Source organism: Mesoplodon densirostris, chromosome 12 (genome assembly GCF_025265405.1).
Source record: "Mesoplodon densirostris isolate mMesDen1 chromosome 12, mMesDen1 primary haplotype, whole genome shotgun sequence".
Lineage (NCBI taxonomy): Eukaryota > Metazoa > Chordata > Mammalia > Artiodactyla > Ziphiidae > Mesoplodon > Mesoplodon densirostris.
In genome coordinates, this window is record NC_082672.1 from 28,894,843 (window position 1) to 28,913,130 (window position 18,288).

At 41.0% G+C, this 18,288-nt stretch overlaps 1 protein-coding gene across 2 annotated transcripts in view; it reads right to left on the minus strand.

Moving 5' to 3' along the window:
* The window catches only part of MYB (MYB proto-oncogene, transcription factor), a 33,396-nt gene extending 15,876 nt beyond the window's left edge, over positions 1-17,520 (minus strand). Inside the window, exons 1-10 of one of the 2 annotated variants that reach the window (XM_060114716.1) lie at positions 17,365-17,520; positions 12,811-12,928; positions 10,925-10,996; positions 9,329-9,421; positions 8,862-9,082; positions 6,908-7,142; positions 5,490-5,570; positions 4,945-5,049; positions 3,399-3,653; positions 480-622 (exon numbers count right to left, since the gene is read on the minus strand). In XM_060114716.1, the coding sequence (XP_059970699.1) occupies positions 480-622; positions 3,399-3,653; positions 4,945-5,049; positions 5,490-5,570; positions 6,908-7,142; positions 8,862-9,082; positions 9,329-9,421; positions 10,925-10,996; positions 12,811-12,928; positions 17,365-17,387 (1,346 nt within the window). In that variant the 5' untranslated portion in view covers positions 17,388-17,520. Of the gene's footprint in view, positions 1-479; positions 623-3,398; positions 3,654-4,944; positions 5,050-5,489; positions 5,571-6,907; positions 7,143-8,861; positions 9,083-9,328; positions 9,422-10,924; positions 10,997-12,810; positions 12,929-16,228; positions 16,318-17,364 lie in introns of those variants that run through there. The other variant, XM_060114715.1, reaches the window with a different exon arrangement.
* Between the last annotated feature and the right edge of the window lie 768 nt (positions 17,521-18,288).

The following is an 18,288-nucleotide window of genomic DNA, read 5'->3' on the forward strand; positions in this document are numbered from 1 at the left end:
CTAATCATATAATTTTCCTGGGGATGGCAAATTATCTATAGATAAATTTCAGAAAGAAAAAAATAAGATTAAAAAAATATGAACTAAGTAAAGAACCATACTCATTCTTATTCTGAAGTTTATAATCAAAGAGGAAAGGAGGCTGAAAAAGCTTGTTTTTGGTGAAGAAGAAAAGGACTTATTGAACAAACAGAAAAACTGAATGGAAAAGTTATTTTAAAATTACCTTTGCATATATAGGAAAATTTGAAATGAACTACAAAAGGTAATTTAGTTTATTCTCCCACCTTCTACCTTTAGGCAGTTCTAACATGCCCAGGACAGACATATTCAACGTGGAAATACACATGACTATGTATATACAAGTGGATCAGTAAAATTACATACATATAAATAGATCAGACATTCGGGCACTATATTCTATTAATTAAATATAGGTAAATAAAATAAATAATTTTTTTCTTGAAACAAAGACTTACATAGTATTTTCCTTTTGGGTTTTCACAGTCTGGTCTCTATGAAATGGTGTTGTAACAGTCAATTTGTGACCATTGAGAGGGGTGGAAGTTAAAGAAGGCATTTCCAAGTCTAAGTTTTCATGGTTATTGGAAGTGTTTAAGAACTAAATATGGGAAGAAAGAAAAAATACTTAAACAGTGATTCTTTACTCAGCCCAATTTAAAAATCACATGTTGTTAACAAGTAGGTATGTTTTACTGACCCACTATATGAGATAACAATGATGCTAACAAGAACATAGTGTTTTATTTCAATTCAGCACCCGGGATTTGGAGTATGATTCCCAAGAAATAAAATCTAGAGTCAATGCTGAAAAACTTGCAAAAGCCTAAGAAAACATTCTCAATAAGTGACACTTGTCATTAAAGAGAATGAGATGCGCTTCTTATTAACATTAAAGGTGTTAAAGTGATTTTTTTGGAAAGTAATCATTTTTTTCTTTCATACTTTGTTTTTTCTCTTTAATGATCTATGAACCATTATTATATAAAGTTGACATTATGTGGAAAATTCTTGAATAATTTAAGCTGTATCTCTCAGAACACTGATGTTCTGGGAAAGTAATAGGTGTTCCTCAAATGGTTCCAAGGTAGAACAAATTTGGGAAACACACATATTGTAATCTCCTCCTGGAAATTCACAATGCACATCTGTATATTAAAAACTCTGAGAGGTCCTGCAGTAAAGAAGCCATTTTAATTTTGTTTGATTCAGTGTTTCCCAAACTTATATACCTATATATTTAGATGTTTTTCTGGAACATCATTAAAGTCTTGTGGAACTAATATACTTCAGAACAGGGTTTGGAAAATAAAAGCAAATAAATAAGATCTTTTTTTAGTGGGCATATCATTTGCTCATACCTAAGTTGTTCTTAAAACAGACTCAACAGGCATAATTGGAAAAATGTTTTAAAGTGCCAAATTATCCTTTAGCTTCAATTATTTTCATAATTAAGGAACACAAGTCTTTGATAAAAATTATAATTTCCATGCCTTAAGAAAGCTGTAGGAAATAAGAACATTCATTGGCAAAAACTGTCAATAAAATATTATGGCACGACTCAGAAAAGCCCATGTTGAGAAATTGAAATTAAAACATACGTTATTTTTCTTAAGCATTTGTTCCTCATTTTCTCCCAAAACTTTTTCATTCAAAGATGGACTGGAACCTTTCAATTTTCTAGTTGCAGCTCAAATGTTATCTAAACATAATTTGGTTCCCTCCTCCCCTGGGTCAGTGAATCACATAACAATAACTGAACAAAGAGACAGAAAATCTGTTAAAGTTTTTAAAGGGATGGGAGAAGAGGAAGAAATAGAAATGTTAAACTCTAGTGTTGAAGGAAATAAAAGCACATCCCAGGCAACTAACTCTCTTTAGAATCACCAAAAAGTCAGAGAGAGAATTATGACAAAATCATCAGTCAGTCTACAGACAGCCTACACTCTGGGAGGCGGTATGACTTAGCAACAGCCAGAGGCAACAACGGAATGAAATCAGTGAAGACAACAGTAATGAGTCATTTGTTCCAAAGGATTAGTTTCTAGATTATTAAGGTTCAGGTGTCTGTTGAAAATTAGTAACAGCTGTGCAGAAATTGTGCTCTACCTGCGAGGGGGAGAAAGGTAGGCTTTTGACAAGGGAACGCTTGGGAGTTGAACTGCTGACGTCAGCAAATATCAAGGAACTAGAGTGTCCAGTGGCTATGGGGCTGGCCTGGCCCCGCTTTTTTCGAAGGATGACCCGTGGAATTGTGCTGGACCTCGCAGGAGGGAAGGGCTTAGGCAGGTCAAGTGAACCCTCACTCAACTTGCGTTTGTTCACCCTCGTGCTAGGCTCTCCTGCAGGTCTATTCGCATTGCCCTCTCTTTGCTGAAGCTGGAGGGCTTTGCCTGCGTGGTGTTGGCTAGGTGAAAAAGCTGCTTCTTCAAAGAATTCAAAACTGCTGAGATCACCCCGCGATGAAGGATCCTGAAACAATGTGGGAGGCACAGAACTTTGAGACAGTGTGTGCATGATGTGTGCCATCACCTGAAACACAGCACTGAGAGAGAGATGCTGAATGCAAAGAAAACACCTGGCCTGCTTGCTTGACCTCCTTAGAAATAGCTTCAGGATGAACAGTTGTTCTGGTACACTGCATGGTGCGTCTCCCATGCTGCCTCAAGGCTGGCCCTACACTGGTGCTGCAGGGACCTCCTGGCACTCTATCACTTACATGCAGTTCAAAGCAAAAAGAAGACCTTTTTGATAGCACATTTTGGCAATGTTCATCTTCTATCTGATGGGAGATGCAGTAAATGCTTTTTAACCAACTGGGAAACAAAGGAAATGAATTGAGTGTCTGCTTTTGTGATACTGAATTCAAGTTTGTTTCACCAGAGATGGTTTGTCTCAGTGAACCAGTTGGGACTGGTAATCAACATTTTGTGGAGAAAGCCATGTGCCAACAAATGAACATATTACGACTTCAAATATATTGAAAGATGGCTTTAAGCTCTGAGTGAACATAATTCTTAATGTGCTATCCAAAAGCAAAGCACAATTTTAGGGAAACACAAAGGAGTAAACAAAGTACAAAAAAAAGTTTAAAATAATCCAAATATCATTCCTATTACCCAGGCTCTACTTATAGGTTATTAACTTTACTATTTTAAAAAATATGCATTTGGAAGGAAATATGTGAAAAGCTACCTTTTTATCTGGGTAGCCTAAGAAATCAGATATTGAAAAAATATACACACAGAAACTAAAGTCATGCGTTTACATTAACATATGCTAGTAACATGATATTCGCCATAGAAAATGGCAACAATTTGAGGCGTTTCCTAATTCCCCTTCCAAAAACATTAACTTGCCTTAAAAATTCTACTTACAGAATCTATAAATTGAAGTGTTTCTGCAAATTCTAAGAGGTTCTTAACATTGTCCAGAATGGTGCCTTGGTGGACGATCATGCACCTGGCTGGAGAGGCGCTTTCTTCAGGTAGGGAACCAGGATCCACCGGCAGAGATGGAGTGGAGTGGTGGTCTTCCAAACAGGAAACAGGTGCACTGTCTCCATGAGGTCTGGTGTGGTCAGCAATGGTGGTGCTGTGCCACCCAGGGTAGCTGCATGTGTGGTTCTGTGTCTAAGGAGGGGGTGGGGGAATAAAGAAAAAGCAGGGAGGAAAAAGGGAGAAGGAACTTAGCAATGAAGTTGCACAAGGTATCAGATGCTGTTAGAGGAAAGATAAAAGTCGTTGCATCATCCAAAACTTGCGCCTATGAAACAGTTGTCAAGATGTTTCCTTCTATCAATGCAAGACCCTGCTTTTTAATAATGGTATAGCCTGTCATCTATAGGATTACCTTCACTGTCATCATTTTGTTAAAACTACATAGAGAGGGATTATGTTACAAAGTACAACTCTCACATGGAATGTCTTAAAAATCGACTTTAACATAATTTCCAATAGGATCATAAATGTTTGCTGCAAATTAAGAAGTGGGCTATTCTCATTCTAACCTACAAAAAGGCTGGAGGATTCAAGAGTTAGAATTGCTTTTATTTTCATATACTCTTGTGGCTTCTACTCCTTTTTTAATGCTACAGATTGCGCTGATGCAGTGAAGGGCTGCCAAATCAACGTGGTTAGGAAAGCAGAAGAGCAAATTAACAGAAGTCTCCTTTCAGCATGACCACGCAACAGGAGAAATTGCAAAACATTAACTAAAGTTAAAAAGTGGTCGAACTATCATATGCACATAATCATTTTATTATTTAACCAAAAAGAAATCTACTCCTCAGAATACCTACTGGGTATCACATCCTTTATTCTCTTTGTTGGTTAATTACATACGTTACAAAGTGCAAGCTGCTTTCCCAGTTTGCTGCCCAATCACTAGAAAAGATGTCAAAATTCGGTAATGGTCCACACAGCTTTTGTGCGTGCAAACAAAAGAGAGTCATTTATGTTGCTTATGGAGAGATTTAATATATATCTTTTTTACATGTATATACTGGACATACATCAAATCATGTTTGAAATGATAAAGTATGAAAATCTAGCTTAAAAGAATAATAGAAAAAGAAAAAATCGACTGAATAGGCACCCGACAGATACACAGATTTGTAAAAAAAAAAAAAAAAATGCGAATTTTCATTTTTTCTCTGCTAGTCTTTGAATTGATTACAGTCCTTCTGAAGAAAAAAAAATCAAGAATGAGAATCACAAATGGATATTGAGTTTCTATGGCAACACAAAAGGACTACTTCCAACTTAGTCAACACACATCGTGATACCAACTGCATTTTATTACAAGCAACCCCTAGTGTTTAAACATTATTAATGGATATACGGAGTCTTGATTAGTGTGATATTTAGAAGATAAGGGAAAGCGTTATCCCCCGCCCAGATCAAGTAGGCGGCGACATCTTACTGGGAGTGCCTGCTGTCCTTTGAGTTCATTCTCAGTCGACATTAGAAGCAACTCTAGCTCCTTTATTCGCTTTTCTTTCTCAGGGTCTTCATCGTTATAGTGTCTCTGAAATTAAAAGTTAAGGGAGAAGAAAAGACAAAGATCTGGTGGGAAAGTGTAAATACAATGATCGTGGCCCGAGGTTCACGAGGGACCACACAGAACCCAAACAGCCCTGGCGTGGAATAAACGCCAACGGAATCTGGCCACTGTAGAAATCTCTGAATGTTATCCCAGACATAAGGGAGGGATGTGAAACTTGAGGCTAGAGGAGATGCTGACGGAGGGATTGTTTCAACTTCTAACATCAGAGAACCTGAGAATTCTGGCACTAATTCACTCCGGAAGTGTAGCTTGCTGGCCAGAACTCTGCCCACCTCCCCACAGCCCCCTTTTCTTTTAACTTCAGTAGATCAGGTGCAAATAAGCGTTTGGATGAAAGAAACAGAACTGTGCCTTGAGTAGCTAATGAGTTTCTTCACGAAATGATCTTCAAATGGGCTTACCTGAATGGCTGCAGCAGCTGGCTGAGGGACATTGACTATATTTACATGTAACGCTACAGGATATGGGACGTGACTGGAGACCTACGTCAAAAAGGCAAAAACACATATACACTAATATGTATAAAATAGATAACTAATAAGAGCCTGCTGTATAAAAAATAAATAAAATTAAATTTAAAAAAAAGGCAAAACAAACAAAGGCTGAGTCATTCGTGGTTACACGTGCTTCAGGGGACTTGTTGGCTTCCTGAAGATTTGCTCTAGGACTAAGGAAAACAAACAAACAAACAAACACTTTTCTGATAAAATTCACAAAGCAAAATAAAACCCAACTCCAATTTGAAATTTTAGCCAAGCCTTTAATAATGGTTAAAGAGCTAAAGCAACAGAGTGAAAGAAATTTAAGGTGCTCATCGATCCTGATAGGAAGTATTCCTTAGAGTAAAACAGAAAGAAAATTATAATTTAAAATACATTCACGAGTGTATGAAAGAAGTTTTGATGGTAAAAACGGATGGCACTGGCTGTTTATAAATAAAAAGATTTTTCTGTGAATTATTATGAGCTTTAGGAAAGAGTATAGCACCTCTTAAGATAGTTCATTCATCTGAGACCAGTCAGGAGGGTCTGTAGTCAAATATATGGAACAGACAGAGAAGAGTAAAAACTACTAATATGTTTTGCATAGAACTTGCTTATGAGCTCTGAATTCTTGGATAAGTTTCACCATTTATTATTGTTGATTTTAAGATTCAAGTTTCTTGATTTTTTTCTCTTCATTCTTCTTTTCCCACCCATTTTGAAGATTTTTTTCCCATAAATATAAATATCAAGAAATGAAGAAAGAATCACACCGATTCAAAGGAAGATAAAAGATGTCAGATGTCAGTCACAAAACTGCCCCTGATTCACAGTAAGAAGGTAAACACTTACTGAATGAATAAATTAAGATACTTCAGCTAGATCACTACCAGAATTGAACTTACAATCATCTGTTAAATTTCAGCATCAAACTATTTCCTCTTTAAATGTAATATTACATTCACTTTTCATTTGGGCAGAGAAAAGTATTAGATACGACTGCACCTCCATACTCCCATTCTTCTTCAGCACTACCTTGTTAAGTAAATTTACATTCAAAAGCTAACTTCCCAAATTAGATTCCAAGCAGCAAGATAGAATCAAACAACTTGGATTTTAGTCTGTACTATCTCTATGAGCTGTGTAACCCTGGACAAATCACTTAACATCCTCATTTCTGGATCCATATCAGGGATAACAACACCTACCCCTCTCGACTGATCGTGATCATGGTCATGTTCATGAAAGCTGAGAAGTATGCACCTGAAAGGTATCATTATTACCTGGAGCTAAAATAGCATCTCTCTCATTCAACTAAATTCTGAGGAATGGCTTACGTTTTGTGCTTCAGAAACGTGGTAATAAGAATAGTCATTGTTAACTGAGGGCTGGCCAGTTGGAGGCAGTTGAGCTGAAGGTAGAGCATGGGCAAAACCCATCAAATGGCTGTTCTTCTGAAAACTTGTGGACACTGGTGGCTGGCTGGCTTTAGAAGACTCCTGCAGATAACCTTCCTGCTCGACCTTGCGACGCATGGTAGAATTCCAGTGGTTCTTGATAGCATTATCAGTTCTGCACAGAAATATATCACATACACATTTTACAAACAAAAATTTCAATTCAGATTACAGATAATTGACAGAAAACTGTTTCTAACAGAGACCCTTTCTTTTGGTCCACTACAAGTGTTTTTTTTTTTCCTTTTAATTGTTTCTGTCTTCTCTGCCTCCTAAAAATCACGCTTCCACTATCGCCTAATTAAAAATTGATAGGTTTCTCTAAATTACATAATAGGGAACTTACATAGTTTTCTATACATGCTGAAATCTTTTAGCCATTTTGTTTCCTTGTTAAGAATATTTCCAATACAACACCCTTCATGTTTATACTGATTGTGATACAAGACTCTAATACAACTTAAAGTTCTGGCTATTCTAGAAAATTACTCCTTTGAGTGTGGCTTAGCAGGGCCTACACATCACAACAGGCACTCAGTAAAGTCCAGTGAGCAATAATGATGTTGCTGCTGTCTCAGCGTCTACTCTTTATCTAGAAGAGCACTAGCCAGAGATTTTGAGTAAAAAAAATTCCCACCTTTTGAAAACCACCTCAAATTGTTCCATAACCAGGCAAACGGAACCATAACCAGAGGCGAAAATGCAAAATGGGATCCAGAAGGAAAAGAGGCTAACTCCCCAATATATTTTCAAACTGCAAAACACTTTTACTAAAGTTTTTCAATTCTCAGGAAAACAGTTTCTCAATTCAAAAAAACCGTTTTAAGCCTCCCTTTTACTATTTCGATGGGGGTGGGGGAATGTATGCTAAAGAAAGAGGAAGTTCAATTGCCCCTTAAATTTTTGGAAGAATCAACAGCATATCCTTTCAGACCATATGGGAGAAAAGGCCTCCTTTTATCAACCTCTTGAATTCTCTAAGCTTATACTGAACCAGGAGGGAGGAAATGTTTTAGAACATCACAAGAGAACACTGCATATACCATGAGAGCCATAGCCTTCTTTGAAATGACCCTTTCTCCACTTTGGGGTTATGAAGCTCAAGAATAAAAATATTTAAAATATTTCCTATCTTACAATATTTTTATGTAAGATTTATAATTAGTATCTCTCAAACTAAATGACATCCGTTATAAACTGTTTAAATGGGGAAAGTGGGATAAAAATGAGCTTCCATAGATATCCCTCATAATGAGGTCATTTTCGTGCTTTGTTCATTAAAAAGAAAGCTTAACAACCTGGAAGCAGCTTAAAAACCTGGAAGTAGTATGATAATTCTAGAAATACAATCTTTCTTTATTCAAAAGAAAAAAATTAAGCCAAGTGGTATAATGAAATGAACATGGTATCAGGAAAATGGTAGCCAAATTCCTTCTGGTCACTTAACCAGCTGTGTGAACTCAGACCAAAGACAAACTGTCTATCCTTGGTTTCCTTCTATGTGTTTAGAGTTTCGTAGTTTACAAAGTGCTCTGACATTTCTTTTACTTGATACTAGCATTGGCCCTACGAAGTAGGTTATACCCCGTTTTGCAAATGGGGCAACTGAGGCTGAGGAAAGTTGGCCCAAGCTCACTGCTGGGTGGATTCTGCAAGTCCTCAACCAGGTAAACTCTAAGATCTCTTCCAGTTGTAAAAGCTATGGATCTAGTTTATCTTGTGAAACATTTACCATCGATAAAATGTAATTCACTCACCATACACTTTAAAGCAGAATGTTCAATACCCACTCCCTCATTCTTCCCAATCAATATATTTTTTGACATATTATTACCGTCCAGGCAGTAGCTTTGCGATTTCTGCCCATCTGTTCCCCAGTCTCTTGTGTGCCTGGTAAATAATTCTGTCTTCCTCTTCTGTCCAGGAGGTTTTCTTAACTTCTGGATTCAAGTGGTTATGCCACCTCTCCCTACATTGTTTTCCAATTCTCCCCTTTAAGTGCTTGGCAATAACAGACCAACGTTTCGGACCGTATTTCTGTACAAGCTCTATCACCTTCAGATAAACACACAAAAATAACCTATGTTTTAATGTTATGTAATGAGTCAGTGTAATCATTCTTCATGTTACAAGATCTTTAGAAAATTTCTAAAAATCCTCTTTCATTCATGGGAAATATGGGAATGGAGTCCTCTGCTTCCTGTTTGCACACTTTACCTGTTTCTTCAAGTTGGGAAACAGTCAACAACGTTGGGGAATATTCATAATTGTGATTCACACACCAACGGAGAAAGAACTTACTCTCTGATCTTCTTCTTTGGTCCAAGGACCCTTGATAAGCTCAGGGTTTAGTACTTTCTGCCATCGGTGCTGGCACTGCACATCTGTTCGATTCTAGGCAAATAAGATAAAGTATGCACTGTCATACAGATACGATGTGATAAGCACATGAAGACTGTTGTAATATAAATCACACATGGACAATATGCAGTGAAAACATTCAAGAACATATTTTAGGGCATATGTGGAGAGCCCATTACTTACAGCTAAAGAACATACAAAGAATATATCAAAGTTGCATCTAAAATTAGAAGCTCGGCATCCTGAGGGAAATAGTCCTGCCATGTGAACTAAAGGATCATCGTACTGCATACCTGGTTGTCAATTTAACTTAACCTTAACCTCAGTGTATTGCATTTGGAAGTACCCACATGGATTAGGACTTCTTAGAGATTCCATATTGATGTTGGACTTTTATGGAAACCCACTCTAAATGACTCAAGTTTGATTCCCATTCAAACTAAGAGATGTGCTTCAATTTAGGACCACAAGTTTTAATATTGCACAATGAACAAAGATGAATAAAGATAGGCCTTGTTTTATAAGAGTTTATAGTCTTGTAAGAAGTAAAAGACAAATAAGTAATTAACTAATAGAGGGCAGAATTTGATTCATATGCAAGAAGAGACCAAAGTAAAATGATATTGGGGTGGAAAAAGGAGCATCTTCTGAGGAGGAAAAATTATGTTTCCTTAGAAGGAGTACAGAAAAGCTCTTGGCATGGACTTTGAAGGATGGCTAGAACATTTTAGGAGGTGGCATCACCAGGGCCAAAAGCCCTCAGGAGGGAAAGCAGAAATGAATTCAACCAAACCTGCTTACAGAGGGGAAGTAGGAAACAGAACTGGGGCTGTAAGTTGAGGCATATGGGAAGGCCCTCATGGGCCAGGCAGTTTACCTGATGTGTGAGACTCGAAGTTACTGTTGCTAGTTTTGAAAAGTAAAGTACAGCTGCATTTTATGAAGCTCCATCTGTCAGTGGTGTCTGGAATGTATGGGAAAGTAGAAAGCTACAAGTAGGAAAGCCAGTTATGAAGGCAATGCAGTCGGCCAGAGAAGAGGGAAAGGGGCCGAACAAACGGAACAGTGAGAAGAATAAACAAAGGAATCCCAGATTCCTTAATCCTTGCTTGGTTGTAGGGGATGGGGGAGTATGATAAGTCTAAAAGAACGCCAAAATTTTTAAACCAGGGTACCAGAATTATGGCTATTGAAAAAATAGGAAATTTAAAAGAAGCTGACTTGGGGGAAATACCATGAGTTTAGTCATCTACCATACAACAAATCATCAAAATGCTAATTTATAATATCTTAAAAAATTAAAAGATAAAATAAGAAGCAAACATTTAAAATACATTGTAAAAATCCTTTAAAAATATATTTAGAAATTTTAATTATATGCATTACAATAGAAATATAAGTTATAGATAAGGCATTTCTCCCTTACTTCTTATATACAAGCAAATATGTAATGTCTTAATATCATCTCCTACAATATCTTATTTAAATCTTTGGGAGAAGATTTCCTTTTACAGAAATAAAAAATTACTAACTTACCGGGAGATAATTGGCAATAACTTTCCAGTCATCTGTTCCATTCTGTTCCACCAGCTTCTTTAGTTTTTCATCCTAAGACATTTAAAGGTAATCCTAGGATATCAGTCATTTACTGTACAACTCTATTCAAGTTAGAGTTAAAGGGGAACCAACCCCCCCAAAAAAACTCTCAAAAATAACCAAATTCAACAAATATTAAGGTGATATACTGGTTTACAGCATAGATTTATTTAGAGTCAGACAGACCAGTGTTTGAATCTTAAGTCAGCTACTGATTAGTTGTATAAACTTGGGTATATCATTTTGCTTTTCTGGACATTAGTATTGTCATCTGTACAATGGAAATGATGACGTCAACAGGGTTATTTGGGGATTATATGAGTTAATTATGCAAAACATTTAGCATAATGCCTGGCACATTGAATGTTTAACATATGGTAACTTTTAAAATTTTACTTTGTGGGAAAAAAGTAATGAACTCCAGTGTTTGACTTAAGAGACATTGAACTATGGCAATAGATAGACTCTCAGTAAGAAATAGTTCAAGCTCTAGTGTAACGTTTAGTAAGTTCAACCTCTTTCATATAAAAAAATGTAAGATCACTTTTCTTAATTATACTCGAAGGCATGTATGATGTAAGAAAATCATTTAGCTTTTGTATCAATGTGTTGACAATTTAAATGAGACCAAACTTATTAGAACACAGAAGACGCTAAACGTCAGGGTGAAATCTTTCAGTTCACAAGTGTCTTTCTAAACATGTTCAAGCAAAAGAGAATCCTCATGTTTCTGCAAAGGTAACTTTCACACACAATGTGGGTCCCCGCTATGACACAGTCACAGGAATTAGGAAACCAGTGTTACAAACAGAACTTCTAAATCGCTGAGAATCACCCAAGTGCACAATTTCCATAGGTAAATTATGGATTTCCTATGGACCTCACTGGAAATCCCGTCTGCCTGTCAATGAGAGCTCTGGTTTAAGTGAAGGAGGACAGGATGAAACCGAAGAAGAGTCAATACCATTTATTCTAACATGAAATCTTCTACAATTGGTAGCAAATTTTTTTAGAGAACTTTGAAGAAACAAGCAACTTTTCTCTTGCATTAATAATTTTGCCTCCTAAGCATTTTTCCACTCCCATAGAGATCAAGATATGATAAGCTAGCAGAAAAAGAGAGGTGAGAAGGAGACACATCTCCATCCATTTTTTAATGCTTTCAGAACAGACATCCACATATATTTCTCTGTGTAATATTATATACCAAGAATGTTAAATGAACCCATTATAAAAAGACAAGTTCTGTGAGTGTTTTGCTTTATTCTTTTGTTTTGTTTTTGGAAATAGCAATTCATTCATTTGTTCAGGGAACATCTGTTAATATCCCACTTTGTGGCAATCGATTCTGGTTTCAGGGAACACAAAAATGAATAGACGTTTAGCTCTGCCCTCAGCAGACTTACAGTCTACTGAGCGGGGGGGGGGGGGCATATACATTACAGCAACAATAAATAAGAACATGTATCCATTGGTTGGAGGATGAATCCAACCTGTCTGGGGAAGCCAAGGATGGCTTCACAGAAGAAGTGATGTCTTCACAAGTGATGAAGAAGTAGTAAGAATTTGTGAGGCAAAGGGACAAGAACAGAATAGGCAAAAGGAAACACAGATAAAGCAAAGTGAGGAGGGGACCTTCAAACAACTGCAAAAAGTTTGGAAAAGGATGGTATAGTGTCCGTGTGGGGGAGTGGTGAGGCAGGCTAGGATAAGAGTCAAAGAGCCCACTAATGAGTTTGAACATCTGTAGTTTAGCTGAAATTTTGTTTTTTATAAATGGATGCACTCTAGGTTTTTCCCCATGTTTTGATTATGTGATTGGTTACCTCTTCCCTGGTCCACCTAGTTTTCCCCAAGTGACGCTTTCCAGACTTGGGAAGCAGCCCATCGTAATCATGGTCACACATCTCAATGTCTTCATCATCCTCGTCACTACTGTAGATGCTGCAGAAATAAAAATGGGCAGATGTGGACTGAAACAAGAGTATTCAAACTACTGGATTACAAAACTTACACCAAAACTCCTCAACAATCTTTTCAAAGGTTATGAAGATAAAACTTTGAAAACCTGCATAACGAGACTGTTTTTGGCACTCTGTTGCTCTAGGATTGTAAACTGGTTCTGCTGTTATTGGTATCCACAGATACGGCAAAGGACCTGGCACTTTCTATTGCTCTGCATGTTTAAACCTGCTGTTAATGTTAGACCAGTGACAAGTTACACAATTGGCAACCTTCCAACCAATGAAGGTTTAAGTTTAAAACTTAATGTTAAGGACAATAAAAGGAACGAGAGCCCATGTCCTTTACATAAGTACACTCGCAAAACCTTTGGTATAAGTCCCATCATTTAAGTAATATTTCCCAAATACAATTTAAAAAAACCTCAATTATGTTATCCTAATGGGACTGGTGTTTTATTAAGAGAAAAAAATTCAAGAAGTAATGCACCCAACAATATAATTATAGTCATCCCTTAAAGATTAGAAGATTAAGAGAATCTAAAAGGAAAGGATTTAAAAACCTGAGAAAGGATAAATGATCAAGTGATCAAACTGCTTTGTAAATAACATTAATACCAAACAGTCCAAAACTCCAGACCAGGTTGATCCAACTTGAGGCCACGTTTACAATCCTCAGTTTCCAGAGTAACCAAGTGAATAATTAGGCCACATGGTAGTCAGAATCTTACTCATGTTTTTTCTACCTCAGACTGAATGGTATTTGAAAGATCTTAAAATGTACCTAATTCAAAACTGAGGGATTCCCCCAGGTGGGTTTAAAAGGAACCCATTACTGTTTTCAAAAGAGCTTTTTCTTTTACCTACTTGACCAAAAGTATAAATTTTGATGACTTTTGAAGTAACTCTATACTTAATGTTTATTAATCATATAATGGATAGGTGAGAGTCATTTTACAGCCAGTTTACTTTTAGTTATAATTTTACTTATAAAACTTAAGATATGAGGAAAAATTATACTATCTTTAAAAATTTACTAAAATTTATCATTGTAATATTGAGAATTCCATCAAACTAAGAACAATAAAAATAATGATATAAAGCAATACCATAATGCAGATCATTATTCTAAAAGGAATAATGTATGTTCATATCAGGTTTTGTCTTCCAAAAGTAACTTACAAGTATATATTACCCATCCCTTACAAGCAAGCAAAAATACTTACTTAAAATCCTGAATTTGAGGTTCTTATAATTTAAAACTATTATTTTGGGAAACAATCTGAAGGTCCAGGATGCATAGTGACAAGTAGGATGTGATCCAAACTTAAAATGCTACCACATAAAAGACCACTAAACAGTGTTTATAATCTATAACCATCTTTCATTTAGTGTCTATCCGTTTAAACAAGAGCCTGATCCTGTTTCACATTGTCAACAAGGGGCTCTAAACCAACTTCGGATTAAAAATTACAGTAGTTTCCCTTTAATAAAAAGCACAAGCATCATAAGGTGAAAAAAATGTTATAATCCTAGATCTTTTGAAAGGTTCATAGGGAACTCCTTGGAAAGCCCCCCAAATGAGGTGGCACCCTTGTGAAATATCAGGGATACCAAGAAAACCAGAGTAATCTGAAAGTGGAGTCATAGATTCAACTGAATTTAACTTTGGGGGTTTGGGTGGATCTGGAGACCACGTTTTCAGAACTGAGGACTATATTTTTTTTCAGGTTTTTATTAGTTATCTATTTTATACATACTAGTGTATATATGTCAGTCTCAATCTCCCAATTCAACCCGCCACTACCTCACCCTTTCCCCCCGCTTGGTGCGAGGACTATGTTTTCCAAATCAGTAATTGGACACCACTGCCTGGGCAACAGATCAACACTCAGGAATAAGCAACAAATTCAGCCGCCCATAGGGGGCAGCCTACACCAGGTGAGAGAGAATAGACATCCAACAGGACTAGGGTTCTGGAGGCAAAGGTGCTAGTTCTGCCTCCACCTAGCTGCGTGACTTGGACAAATCACTTCCTCTCTCTCACGACCTCAGTTCCTCGCCTATACAGAGGGCTTGGATTTTACTTCTAAGGTATTTTTCAGGGCTAATAAGGGATAATTCCACATCTTCCATGACTCTTAAAAATGAAGCAGAAATGTGCAAAATCAGAGATGTGCAAAAGCAAAGTCTTGGGGAAAACTTGGTGTGTAACTTCCGCAGGTCCTGAAGAGGCCATGAGGGGAGCAGGGCGAGCCCAGGGCTGCTCACACTGTCAGCTCCTGGGTCCATCAGCAGGTTAGGCGCGGGGCACGCCTTTGAGCTTTGCATGAGATTTCCTCGTTCTAAATGGTCCGGGTCGTCTAAGCAGCATGATTAATTTCTACTAAGGACCTGAAATAACTTTTCCTTTATCTGCTCTGAGAAGATCTCAGACCCAACAGTCAGAAGACTCTCAAAGGCTGATTTCAAGCTTGATGCACCCGACTCCCCACCTGCTAGACCTGGTGTGGTTACAAGAGTACGACTATGAATATTACATTCTGTCAAGGAAACAAACCGTGCAAAGAAACGAAAAAGAAAAGAAGTGTTGGGGGTTGGGAAAAGGGAGGGGAGCGGGAGGAAGTGCCTTGTGGCCGCTACTGTGATTCTAGAAACAGGGTTCAGACTCATTTCGCTGACCTGGTTAACAATCCCTGCCGAGTTGACGTTCGCCTTGCAAGAAACGGCTTCAAGCCCGCAGCCGGGTTTCTCTTCCCCCTGAAGCAGGTTCAAGGCTCCCGCCCCTCCTGGCCGCCTCCCCTCTCCGCTACCTGGGAGCCACAGGGAACCTGCGCGGCCCCGCCCCGCGGGGACAGTCGAGATCTCGGGGCGCGGAGCCTCCCCCGCGCCTCCTCCCAGCACCCCTTCCCAGCTCCCTCCTTCTCCTCTTCCTCCTAATTTCCGCTCTCGAAAAAAGAGGTGACCTCCGCTGCTCTACTGTTAAGTCCCAAGGGCGAAGGTGAAACCACTTAAGGGACAGCACCCCTGCCCCGCGCGGCCGGGCCCTGGACGAGGCTTAGGGAGCCAGCGGCCCCCCAAGTCGCCTCCCTTTTTCTCCGGCACCCGGCCTTGCCTTGGCGCCGCTCCCCGCCCGGCCAGGCCCGGCCAAGGGTGCTGCAGCGGGGCCCACACCCACGCTCTTTGCAACTTCCTAGCTCTGCAAGAGGACCCGTAATCGCTGATTCGAAAACAAATAAGTAAAAGAAAATCAAAAAACCCGAGGAAAAGAGGGTGGGTTTACTTTGCCTCCAGGGACTTTTTCCCAGAACCTCCTGGCGAGGGTCCGTCCCGTCTCCCCTCCTCCGACAGGGCGACCTGAGGCTACAGAGCTGGGCGCGGGTAGGAACGGCGACCTCGGCCGGGTCCACGTGCGCGCGCCGCGCCGGGACCTCTTGCACAGGGGAAGAGCTCCGGGGGATTGCGTCCCGGTTGCGCGGCAGCGGCCTTGGGTGCTGCCCGCCTCAGTCCCTTTCCGTTGAGTGGCAACCTTGACGGCCGCCGAGCGAGCCCCTACACCCGGCCACCCGCAGGGAGCTCCGGCGCGTCCAGTCCGGGAAGTCCAGAGACTGGTGGAAGCGGGAGCTTCAGCAAGTGACAGTTCGGACCAGTCTTTACCTCCTCCGCTCCCTATTCCCCTCCTTCCGGCCGAAATGTAAGGGCACTTCATTCAAGATACCCGGCGAGCCTCCCCAAGTGCGGTTGACATGTGCGTCGCGGGTGCGTGGGAGTGGGTGTGCAATGTTTGCTTCAGAACTAAAAGCCTCGCAGAGAATAATGATGAGAACCTTCAAAACCAGGGCTTAAAACAATTTGCAAATGTAGAGATCCTTTCCTCCCCTACAATCTTCTTTCCAGCCGCCTGTCAGCTGACACTCTTCTTCGCCTCCATAAAGAATGAATGAAATTTACACGAACTACCTGCAGCTACTACACAATCCGGCATTTTCCCTATATCTGCCATATGCTCTGCACTTCCAAGTCCAAACATATCGCAATGCATCCAGCAATTACGCTGCGACTCCCTCGCCGACACCCGCGGCATCAAGCCAGGGACCTAGTGGGCTCCCCGGGAATGGTGGGCACCGCTCTGCCCCCGGCTGGAACGTGCTGCTTTTTTCCCCCTAGAGAGAACGTACCCCCGTGCAACTTGCAAAATGAACCGCAGGGCGTGCTTCCCAACGTCCTAATGCATTTCTCGCATCGGCTCTTCCATTCATCAGTCCCTCGAGCGGCTTCTGCTGCCAAGGCAGGGGCTCTAGGTCCTCGCAGGATCTGACAGCCCCGCAGAAGATCCGGGAACAATTTCCCACCTGCTCTCCCGGCGCCTGGCTCCCAGCGCGCCCCCGCCCGCGGCCGCCCGCCCGGGATCCCCGTTACCTGTGCCGGGGTCTCCGGGCCATGGCGCGGCGGGCGCGGGGCTCCGCTGGGAGCCGCGGGAACCGCACTGGGCTGCCGCCTCCCGCTGCCCGCCGCCTGCCTGCGTCCCTCCCCGGCTGCGCAGTGGCGCTCCGCACCGCCGGGGCGAAGTTTCTCAGGAGAAAGAGGAGGAGGAGGAGGAGGAGGTCGCGGAGGAGGAGAAGGAGGAGGAGGAAACAGGTTGATATTAAAGTGTAAACTCTGTAAACAGAGATGCCATCAAACAAAGAGCTTTGGACACTCCCCCTCCCGCCAAATCTGGCGCCCCTGCAGTGCGCACGCGCCCTGTCCACCGCCTCCGCGGTAGCCTTGTCTGCCGCCCGCCGGGCTGCCCGGCCGGCGGGGCCGCCGCTCCCCTTCGGATCTCGCGCCGCCGCGCTGCTCCTGGCGCGCTGCGAGGCCCAGGCGGCGCGCGGGCGGATAGCCCGGGGCCAGGGAGGGGCGGCCGGGGGCCGCGGCGGCGTCCTTTCCTGAGCAAACCCCGCTCCGCGGCATGGGCCGCGCGGGGCCGCGCCACGTCCCACCGATGCCTCCTCCCCTCCTTTTCGGTGGCCGCACCGCCGTCGCCCCACTCGGCTTGCTCCTGGGCACCCGAACCGAGCTCGCCGGGCTCTGCCTCACTGTCGCAGGGGCGGCAAGGGGGGCGGGGGGATGTGGGGGGGACTCCGGCATTTGAGATTGGATTTTCTGCAGGGTTTAAAACTCAGCTCCCTGGCGATAGGGTAATGTTGGGTTGGGGGATAGGCAGTAGGGGATGGGAGCATACGTTTGCATAGGATGTTTGGCTATGTTTTTTGTATTTGTTTTTTTAAATAAAGCTCATGTCTAATTTAACTTGATGACCAAAGACACCTAAGTACGAGTGGGGCTGGAGCTATCGCCGCT